At 32.3% G+C, this 11,840-nt stretch overlaps 1 protein-coding gene across 2 annotated transcripts in view; it reads left to right on the top strand.

Annotated features, from left to right (window-relative positions):
- LOC144855424 (actin-related protein 2/3 complex subunit 4) overlaps positions 1-11,840 on the top strand; it is a 138,882-nt gene that overhangs the window by 111,082 nt on the left and 15,960 nt on the right. The window contains exons 2-4 of one of the 2 annotated variants that reach the window (XM_078713280.1): positions 3,849-3,904; positions 5,148-5,266; positions 11,039-11,150. In XM_078713280.1, coding sequence (XP_078569406.1) covers positions 3,902-3,904; positions 5,148-5,266; positions 11,039-11,150 — 234 coding nt within the window. In that variant the 5' untranslated portion in view covers positions 3,849-3,901. Of the gene's footprint in view, positions 1-3,782; positions 3,905-5,147; positions 5,267-11,038; positions 11,151-11,840 lie in introns of those variants that run through there. The other variant, XM_078713279.1, reaches the window with a different exon arrangement.

The raw sequence follows: 11,840 nt of genomic DNA, 5'->3' as shown, positions 1-11,840 counted from the left end.
AAAATGAATTTTGGTATTGTCAAGTTAAAAGCAAATACATTTGAGAATCACTCTCATCTTTACTTTTACTTGATGGAAATAAAAAACGAATATTTATAAACTCTGTTATTCTATCTGTGTAGAAATATTAATATTTATTAATAATAACTAAAGTTTAACTAAGTTTTAACTTGGAAGTTAATACCTTTATTTATCTGTATTTTAACTCTTTCAATAATTGAAAGAGTCAAAGCATGTTTTAGGTTATTAAAAATATTTATATTAAACAAAATAAATAACAGTCAGTTTCAAAAACACATTTAAATGAATAAAAGTTCTCCTGTGCTGGTATGAATAAATTAAAAAGAAAAAAAAAAGATATGTAATGAAGAATAACAATTTTTAAAAAGTGATGAATCACAATCTGCAATGTGCTATTTTATTTGTATCTGTTATTGGCATTTGAGTTATTTCGTGACAAAGATCTTAATTATAACATGACTGACAGCTTCTCTATTGTTTAAAGATCCATTCATTAATCGAGAAGGAATTAAATGTTGTGTCCCACTAGGACGCAACGCAACAACACACAGCAAGCATGTTGACCAATCACAAGCGTTAGTTCGAGTGATCTATCTCGTCGTGATTGGTCAAACGCTGTCGACCTTGCGTTGCATCCAATTGCTAAGAAAGGGTCAACATGAATACACGACACGAGAAGCAAACATCGGTGAATTGACAATTAGAACTAATTATGGTCAGATTGTGATAGGAATATTAAAAGTTAAATGGTTACTTTCTTCCTATTTTTAGAAATAACTTGTTTTTCACAATTGCACAGAAAAAAAACAACATTACTTATGTGTTGATTATAAAACTAATTGTGGTGATGTGATAGGAATAATAACACAATTGCCTTCTACTTTTTCTATATTTAGCATTAACTTGTTTTCACTATTTCATGCCACAACAACATTACTGAACATTAATAATGATGGTTGTTATATATCATATCATTTATTGTTTATATTCACAGATATATAATTTATTTTTGAAATTAAACCTTTTATGAACTTGTTCTTGCATGCCTTTCTTTTTTTTTTCATATTCGAGTTCGTCTAGCCTCTTCTGCATCATGCTGCTATTCGCCTACGCTTGCTAGTCTTTTTTGCTCCAGTCGTATATAAAATATTTTATTCATTTTTCGACAAGATTTTCAGGTTTTATTAAATTAATTTCAACCCTGCAATTCCCAACGTAGATTACGTTCCATTTCAAGAATGTTGTCCGAATTCAGAATGATATCAACTTTCTTTTTAGTTCAGAAAGTTATCAACTTTTATTCATAATCCTGAAAGTTAGAAAGAAAGTTTTATTTCAGATTCTAAAAAGGTGCACGCTTTCTTTTTAGAATTTGGCAAACTAAGAAAATATTTTCAGAATCTAGTCTAGAAAGTTATCAACTTTTGTTTCAGAATCTAGCCTAGAAAGTTAACAACTTTTGTTTCAGAATCTCGAAAGTTATCAACTTTTGTTTCAAAATCTAGAAAGTTATTAACTTTTGTTTCAGAATCTAGTCTAGAAATGTATGAACTTTTGTTTCAGAATATAGTCTAGAAAGTTATCAACTTTTGTTTTAGAATCTCGAAAGTTATTAACTTTTGTTTCAGAATGTAGTCTAGAAAGTCATCAACATTTGTTTGAATCTAGTCTAGAAAATTATCAACTTTTGTTTCAGAATCTCGAAAGTTATCAGCGTTTGTTTCAGAATCTAGTCTAGAAAGTCATCAACATTTGTTTGAATCTAGTCTAGAAAGTCATCAACATTTGTTTGATTCTAGTCTAGAAAGTTATCAACTTTTGTTTCAGATTCTCAAAAGTTATCAGCGTTTGTTTCAGAATCTAGTTTAGAAAGTTGACAACTTTTTTTTCCAATATAGAGATAATATATTGAACAATTATGTGTAATTTAAATATGGAATATGATTAATTATAACATCAGTTAAGAAAAAAGACATTTTTTAACTTACAGAATATGATTTTTTTTATAATTAGCGATGTAAATATGGACAGCTCCCATCGTACGGTAAAGAGTTCAGTCTCTACCAATTGAATTCTACTTTAGCCATCTCGTTCTTCAATTACGACTTTTACAAATAAATTGCAGCAATGCATACAAATGAATAACATAAATATAATTTGTTAAGGTTAGGCTTATGGTACCGCACATTATGTGACACCGCATCTCAGAATTTGCTTATGATACTGTACAATGTATAGATACATTTGAGAATCAGTTATACCGTATACTTACTGATAAACACACGAAAAAAAGATACCTCTTCATAATGAGTTGGCCTATCTAAGGCGTTGATTATTTCGTTAAATTGGACATTTGATTGGACGATTGCTGGCGTGCAATTTTACGCACTATTTAACGATCGTTAAATGGTACTTTTTTTCTCTATGCTAAAAAAAAATCTTTTCAATCTGATTCAAATGACAGGAATCTATTTAGATGTTATATAGCCTAAAACAAATAAAGAATGTTTTATATGGCGTGGAATGGTACATTTAATAATGTCATTATTTGTACCACACTCATAAACATTAATTATTTGTATATCATTAGGCCTAAATGGTTAAAGTAATGTCCAATGGTAATATTCAACAACTACCAGTTTTTAAAGAAATAGAAGGGAAAAAAGACAATACAAATCAAATAATAATTCAATCCCAAATGAATTGAGTAAATTAGTTTTAAACAATTGGCACGCATAATAATAAACTAACTAAACTAATTAAGTACGTTTGGAGACAATCGTACTCATCATAGAAACAATAGTCTTACATTTACGTGCGCATCATAGGTCAGTTATCGTGTCTGCTCACGTAAACTTGCATACATGTGTACTTGTTTGACGAACTCGGAGCGGTCATAGGTCAAGATTAGAATTGTACGTGTTTATAATGAAGCCGAAGTTATCGCACAAAAACAAGTTTAGGTATGTCAAGGCATCCTATAACTTAGTTCCCACTAGGACGCAACGCAAGGACGTAAACGCAAGGCAAGCGTATTGATTGATTGATTGATTGATTGATAGGTCATTGCGTTTCGTCCTAGTGGGAGCTTATGTGTGTACAAGTTGATAAAATACAACCATGCACGACAGCATTGCCTCAACATAAAAGGATTTTAAGGGTTATTATAAAGATATATTATTAGTCTACGACTCATTAACAAATGCCATAATTGGGAGCATAATTGTAGGCCTAACTAATTGCGACATTATGTTTCAGATTGGAGTAATTCATCTTTGCTGAATGAGTGCCGAGATTCCATTGTGTGGGTACTAAGAACTGATGAGCTGTATTTTAAACCCTTTTAAAAAGAAGAATTGAGATTTGTAACTACACAAGACAACGACTCATTTCGAAACGCATTTATCAAAGTGCGCATGCTATTAGGCCTCTAAACTTCAATTGTCCTTCAGTTCACATAATTTGATTTGAATAAGATAATTGGTAGTTCGTGTATAATTATTGTTTTCCATGAATTTATTTGCGCGAATCCGAAGAGAAAAAATCGCGTTATCTTTTATGATTCCCTAAGACAGGAACATTGGAGTTCTTGAGAGAGGGCCTCTGTATATTTTTATAATGCACTGTTTTTGTATCTAGGCCTATATTACAGATAGTGAAAATTGATAAATAAAAATTGATAATGAAAATAAAATAAAAGGAGATGCGCGACTATATTATAATTATGTAAGAGAGATCTACATTTAAATCTCCCATGATGCATTTCGAACGAGTAAGTTTATTCATGCGTAACGTTTCCGCATGATCTTTTCCTGTGTTTGATTTAACCAGGCCCCCACCTTCTTTTCAAGGCAATAAACAAACGTATTTAACTCCTAAAATGGTAGGTACAGTGCGAGGAGACACTATACATTGATTTTGCATTGTAGATAATTTAGTAAAATGGTGGAATTTGCTTCTGTATGAGTACTATTTTGCAAGGAAATCACCGTTTTCTGTGACGTTCAAACCGGAAATTCTTCCTCGGGAAAAATCCACTGCGAGCCGCACCAATTTTTACTTCCGCATCCACCTCGCTAGGCCTAGAAGGAGGCCTACTACTACTAGGTTATATATATGCTTAAAGTGATATAAGAGAATAATTATGTGATTGGATATTGCCTATATTCCATTGTTGTTTTAGTCATTAACTAGACACGACCTAGAACCATAGTTTTTACTGGTTAGCCACCTACTATTTAAAAGCCCAGCCAGAGGCCTTACACAGTACAATACAAAATACAAGTATAGCTCTATCTGAGGCTAGTAGGCCTACACTGTACCTTGCCCGGTACTACTAGATGTATTAGGTAGGCATAGCCTACCTACACTTCCATTGTACAATCCTTTACTCTAGGCCTACTCAAACTGTACTGTGATCTTTTTAACTTGGATTTTTAATCATAATTTTGTATTTTTAATGTATGGTTCTCACATTTTAATATTTTTAGACTGTTTAATTTTAGCAATTTTTAAGAAACTATGTATTATATAATTATGTATATTGTTATGTTTTATGCTGGACCTTTTGAAAAACAACAATGTCCCCTTTGTGGGACAACGTTGATATTGTCATCCAGTAGAAATATGTTTATAAATAAATAAATAAATTAGCTAAAATAGCCGGCTGATAGTGATACACAAACTTTTATACCAGGTTTGATCTCCCGACATGTTACATGTTTTCACACATGCATCGCGAACCTTGTGAAATCTTGGGAGGAGCTGGAAAGAATAATTGCGCGCTATTTGATTACTATAATTGGTCAGTTAATACCAGGGCAATACACACGCACGCAGTAAGAACTCTGAACAACACAGAACAAAATCACAGGCCTCTTTTGGTGTGATTTTCCAGAAAATTGTATATCATACTATGCAAACCTGGTTACAACTTGTTACAGTACATTGTGTAGATGTGTATTTTTAGTTTACTTTGTGATTTTAAACTACATTGCATTGAATGGGATTTTTTTGATAGTAAATTGGAACTATCACAGTGTATGGGAAAGAGTGGAGCTGTAGCTTGGTGTTTATAAAAGCCTGTCATTTATTTGAGAAATTGTATTAAAACCTTTTTTTTGTAGTCTGCTACACTGAGACCATACCTGAATGCAGTTCGTTCAACCCTAACTGCAGCCATGTGCCTTGAGAACTTCTCATCACAGCATGTGGAACGACACAATAAACCTGAAGTTGAAGTAAGGTTAGTACACAAACTATAAATATCTTATTTAAAAGTGAGTGATTCGAGCAAATGTTGTAATTGGGTATCCACCCCTGTATAGATGCAATAACAATTGTAATACAGTAGAACCTGGGCCTTCTTTTGGCCACCCTATTCAGGGAACCAGGCCTTGTCTTTTTAAAATTTTAGGTGTGCTACAAACTTCACTCCTCAATACATTCAGGGATGCTGTAGGTGTGCCGTTTGTATTTTGGTGTGTAAAAGTTTACTAAATTTAAGTGTGTTGTAAATCATTCTGTACTAATCAAGTGTAGTGCATGAGTGTGTTGGGTGAGTGATCGCACTCGCTCACCTCAAAAGAAAAGGCCTGGAAGGAGACATTTTCACATGAAAAATAGGTATAATATATGTTTCAATACTGCATGCAACAAACTTCTATTCAGTCAGGAGACACCCCAGATTAAGTAGACACTTTGTTGGGGCCTAATGGTGTCTCCTTAATAGAGGTTCTACTGTATGTGATAAAGACTACTTATTATCATTTCATAGTCTATCACATTTTGAAATAACTGGTATACAAACATTTGTTAAATAACTGTATCCAAATCATTCCGCGATGCAATCACCTTTTTTGTAAAAAAAAAACTGTTGCAGGAAAGTTACTTCATCAAAAGATAATGGATGTGTGATTTATATACGATCATCATCTCAAAGCATAGTGGACAGATTACATTTCATCACCCCTAAGGGCGCCTTTCGTGTTGAGTACAACTCTCAGCCATCTTTCCATAATACAGCAGTCTGGACATAGGAGACATGAATTTTTAATGAACATAAAAAAGTATAAACGTCATGCAGTTTTTAATACAAAAATACAGTAGAGTTAGTTGAGGACCTAGTGTCATGCCAGGATATTTAAATAAGTAGTCTAGACATGCAGATTAGTGTAGTTTACTAGTGAACAATCATAAATTGTATTAACATTTTGTAAAATACCTTGAAAAATCACATCTTTATTTAATATCAACATAAGTATATGTACACACGTTTATTGTTTAAACAAAAGTGGATATTCATAGGGTCTAGGCTGAAGTCTATGTCTGATGTCAACCCCACTTTCAAAGACTTGTAAAAAACTTCTTTTTTTTTTGTGTAGAATCTAGCATCTTGTATGTTCTTTGTGATTCTTTAAATGTACAGTAAGACTATGTTCCTATACTGTATCAGGCCTCTTTGCAAGAGATTTGCCTTCATAACTATCGATCTATGTGAAATGTTCTCATTTTTGTAGAATCTACAACACTAATTACATTTTACATCTACAGTTTGTGGCTAAAATATGATGATATATTATGATGATGTAATATCACTACCATATTTGGGCATATCACTACCATATTTGGGCACATCAAACTGTTTTTGTCAAACTAGATTGATAGTGTAGACTGAGCTTTAAATTAAACAGAAGGTATTTGTTACTCCTCACCTTTCACTCTGCACAAAATAGGCCTTTAAACATTTAAAAATTAATGTGTACAGTACTTAAATTAGGGTGTCAGTAGGCCCATGCATTTAATACCAGATTTTTTTTTATTATATTGGAATAAATCATGAACAAATGATCCCTTACTCTTTTTAACTAGTTAGTTCTTTAACTTGCCTAGGATACTGTACAATCATTAGCACAAGTAGACTTGAACCAATACAGTACTAAGTACCTCTCGCTTGCTAGTCCAATCCCTGTATTCTCTCTGAAATTCTATCTCTACAGCAACCAATAATAAGCCTAGGTGCTTCCAATATCTACCAAGCCCAACAAAGCTTAATAAAGTTCTGTCTACACTTATCAAACTTTATGTGACTAACAAAATGTGATTTGCCCATGTATGGACATGATGATGTCAAATCACTACCATATTTGTGCATGTCACTACTATACTTTTGGGCACATCACACTTTTTTTGATAGTCAAACAGAACTCAACTTATGTTTCAACATGGTTTTGCCATACAACATGGAGATTGGCAGCCTCAATATTTCGTTGCAAAGAAATATGTCACGGATGACTATATGTCACTTAACTATACTGTACAACAAGTTGGTAATCAGACCAAAGGCCAATATGTTTATAACTTTATTTTGTGAAACCCAGTTTTTGATGTGAAGAATTTCAACCATTTACATTTGATACTTAGATGTTTATCTTGATGAAATTAGTGTCTGTGTCTGTTCAATGAACCAACAGTATTGACACGTCCAAAATTATTCTTGGCCACGTTTCTTGTGATTGAATCAGATTCACATAATTCATTAAAAAAAAAATTGATTAGCCAAGGATAATTTAAGTTAATGCTGATCAGGAATTTGGAGTAGGAAACATAGTTTGGTACTGTATTTTTGGCTACCATTTTGGTAAATGCATACTGTACAAGCCTAAGTTTCAGACGAAAAATAAAATCAGTTCAGAATTTTGTTCTTAACTATAAATTAATTAATTGCTATGCTTAATGCATGTTCGTAAGATGTTTGGATTAAAAACACAACTCAACACTAATCCAAACACCGAGCTCTGTCAATGATCAAACAATTGGCGGTTCCCACACAGAATATGCACATCTAAACGTACAATATTCAAACATGTGTTTACCGGCGGAAAAAATCGTTTTTCCAATTGCTAGCGCACTACATGGGAGTGTCATTTCCGGCCTAATAATGCAAGTCGCAGGTCATTCCCCCAACATTTACTTAGTAAACAAAGTGTCATAAAAAAAACTATTTCCATAATAGAAGCTTTAAAATTGTAATCACTTTTAACTGTATTAGAGTAGAAAAGTAGGTTCCATGAAATAAAAACCTGACATTTTATCGATTTTCTAATAGAATGATTAATTGATCATAGAATTCCAATTGCATTGACCTTTTATGTTCATAAATTAAAATGTCTGATACTAATTGAAATACTAATTTACAGATATTTTGTTTTCCTTCTAATTGTAAGGGGATATACCCCTTGTTGCAGATTTATTACGCTTTTCAGCATTTCAAAGACATGTAAAAATACATGATAAATTCTTGTTATCCAATGTCTTATAATGTTGTGCCCATATACTAATCATCCTCTATTGAAAGAGTACAAAAAATAGCTTTGAAGTATGATTACTTTTACATTGACAGTGTGCTGTATGTTGTAATGTATTCAAATAAAAAAAAAAGACCTATAAAAGCAGAATGCTTGTTTCATGGACGCCATTTACAAAACAGACAAAGTAAAAAAATATATGTATATATATGAAAATAAAAACAAAACTACAAATGTCAAGCAGTACGGCAGCTGGATAAAAGCTGTTACGAAACCTATTTTTACGAGAGACGATGGACCGGTAACATCTACCGCTACCTAGCACCTCTGCATGGGATGGTATTTTATAAATAATTTTGCTTTTGTGGAGATTTTAGATAAATTTTCATTTGTTGAAAGATTGACTCCTTATCTTCAGCATGGCTTTGCCTTGTTGAAAGGCATACATCTTTAAACTCTTTAAAATATTTTTTCTCAATCAACTCGTTATTATCTGATGACTTGATTACAATTTTTCATTAATGATATCTTATTTCTAAGTATAACTTTGCATGTTATAAGAATAAACTTATTTATAATGTATTGAATGACAAATTTTCGTCCTAATAAACTATAACTTATTGTTTAAATTAATTTTTGTAGGTTGGTTTATATTTGTTTAATAAAAATGATATCAAATTTCATAGGTTTATGGGATTATTATTATATATTATTATATTATTTCACTGCCAGAATTAAGTCGCCTTATGAACTCTCTGAATTTATCTTATGTTTGATATTAAAAATAATGACTTTTTTTTTTCCTGTTACAAACGAGGACGAAAAGACTTTAAATATGATGAGCCAATCCATGCTCATTTTTTTTAAATTTTTGACTACTGTAGTAAATAATGTATGTTATTTTTTTGCACACAAACCCTTGAAAATAAAGTGTGATAAAATGGAGTAATTCCAAATATGGTCATGCAAATCGTTTAGGAGCTTATCTGGAGATCCTCAAGAAGTAGATAAGGACGAAAGATTTAACAACTTTAAAACGAAAATAGATATATTTATATAATTTTTAAATGAGTTGTTATTGAGAATTGGAAAAAAATGACTAAGGTAGTATAAATATCACTTATTTAAAATAATTGTGTGGGATATAAATTTATGGTATACTGAAAAGATTTATATTGATAAGTGAATAATTTTTAGTTTAGTAAAACTGCACTCATTTTATTTTTTCTGTGTTGGCAAACAGAGAAGGAACATTTTATCATTATATACGCATCCAACAGCAAGTAACTCGCAATTACAGGATGGATAAACTATTTTATAATTTATCATGCTTCTTATCAGTCTTGAGGCTTAGGGAGTGGTTGAAAGAGTCGTGAGTACAACCCTTGCACTACTGTAGGTCAGGATTGAACCCAGGATTTTGGGATTGGAAGACAAGCATGTATTGTTACCCACCAAGCTCCACTACAAGCTGCACATTGTTATTACATGATGTCATTCCTTCTACTAGTGAAAAGAGTTAACGAAAATAATATGGGAACAATGAATGTGCTGACATGTTTAATCTAACATACCTACAGTACTGTAAATGATGAAATCTGGAGGACTTGTTATGCACAAAATAATATTTTAGCTTGATTATGTTGGTCCAGCTGGGTGGTTGTGCCGCAACTTGTTACTAAGATTCAAATTTTGGGCTAAAAAATAACAAGGCTGCAGAATGCTGATCTAGATTATAGACAATGGAGTGAACTTTTCATGGCAACATGTGTAACCAGAACAAGCCTAGGTGATCTTAATGATTTTCGTCGGAATATTAAGAAAGAAAATAATTAATCTATAGCAGGAAGCTGTAGTAATAGTTAATACTTGGAAATTATAACACAAATTGTTCCAGTTGAACAAGTTTGACTCCAGCTCAGATGGAGTTCAATTAAACGGTCATTGTTGCAATAACTTCGTCAGTAGAGGAAACATACCATTGTAATAAAGTGCTCTGATCTCCAGTAATACTCTTAAGTACACGTTTAAAAAGGCGGCCTTCTTTTAAACTGGACAGACATGAAACAAGTATAATTTGCATTTTTAACAAACATCACAGTCATTACATCAACTATAATGGAAATTATCAATGTTTTACACAATTTATCCGGTGTTATTTGACAATCGGGAGTTACCCATTGTCGATGTTTGCTATAAAATGTTTATAAAACAAGCAGTTTTATGAAACCCATGAGAAAAAGAAACAATTGTGACACAGTAGTACCGACAATGATTTTTCACCATAGACCAACACATTAAGATTTTATTGCTGTATTTTGAAGTACAATATTCTGAATACAAAAATGAAGTATTAAAATTCTTGATTTCTCCAGAAACCTCTCGAAATTTCATCCAATCTTCTGATCTCCTAATCTCAAATAGTGTGGATGTGTATTAAACCCTGACTCATCCTGAAAAATGTACTAGATTCTGCTGTAGGCTGTGTACACTGGACCTACTGTATGGTTTATAGTCCTTATCCGACATGTTTACCACCAGCATCATGGAGCAAGTGAGCTTCGAATATATGGCTATTTATTGAGGTTCAACATTGGGCCACTCACTCACTTTGTGGCGCATACAAATATTTGTATATTGTTTGATGAGTAAATCTGTGTTTTGCATTTTTGTCAGGCTTAATAGTTATAAAATGTTTATGATGTTTTCAGGAGTAGTAAAGAGCTTTTGCTGCAACCACTTGTCATCAGTCGTAATGAGAGGGAGAAAGTACTAATAGAAGGATCAATCAATTCCATCAGGATTAGCATCGCTGTTAAACAGGTCAGTAAACCTTGTTTACCAGGTCAGTTGGACCTTGTTTAAACAGGTCAGTATCCCTGTTGTTTAAACATGTCAGTAAATGCTGTTTAAACAGGTCAGTAAACCCTGTTCAAACAGGTCAGCAAACCATGTTTAAACAGGTCAGTAAACCTTGTTTACAAGGTCAGTTGGACCTTGTTTAAACAGGTCAGTATCCCTGTTGTTTAATCATGTCAGTAAATGCTGTTTAAACAGGTCAGTAAACCTTGTTTAAACAAGTCAGTTAAAACCTTGTTTAATTATGTCAGTACCCTAATAGTTTTTACAGTCTGAAAACATTGTTTAAGCAGGTCAGAAAAAATTGTTTAAACAGGTCAGAAAACATTGTTTAAACATATCAGAAAGCATTGTTTAAACAGGTCAATAAACTCAAACTGTTTTTCTAGGAATAAAGCCTGTTTTTCATTACCTAGTGAATTTATTTGCAAAATTTTTAGGGCATCTGCTTTTATGCGCATTCATATAATTCAGCCAAATCCTTTTCTGCGACAAATTCAAGTTTCTTTCAAAAAAAGGATTAGTTTGAACTGTTTACTACTTTTTTAAATGCAAAAAGTGCAATCATAGTACAGGAATTTAGTTGGTATTTTTGTTCAGCTGCGTAGGCATAATTCATTACTGTAGTAGAAAACAATAAAAAGGTAGTGCACA

The sequence above is a fragment of the Antedon bifida genome, chromosome 11 (genome assembly GCF_963402885.1).
Source record: "Antedon bifida chromosome 11, ecAntBifi1.1, whole genome shotgun sequence".
NCBI classification, from domain to species: Eukaryota; Metazoa; Echinodermata; class Crinoidea; order Comatulida; family Antedonidae; genus Antedon; species Antedon bifida.
This window is presented reverse-complemented; position numbering and strand designations above follow the sequence as displayed.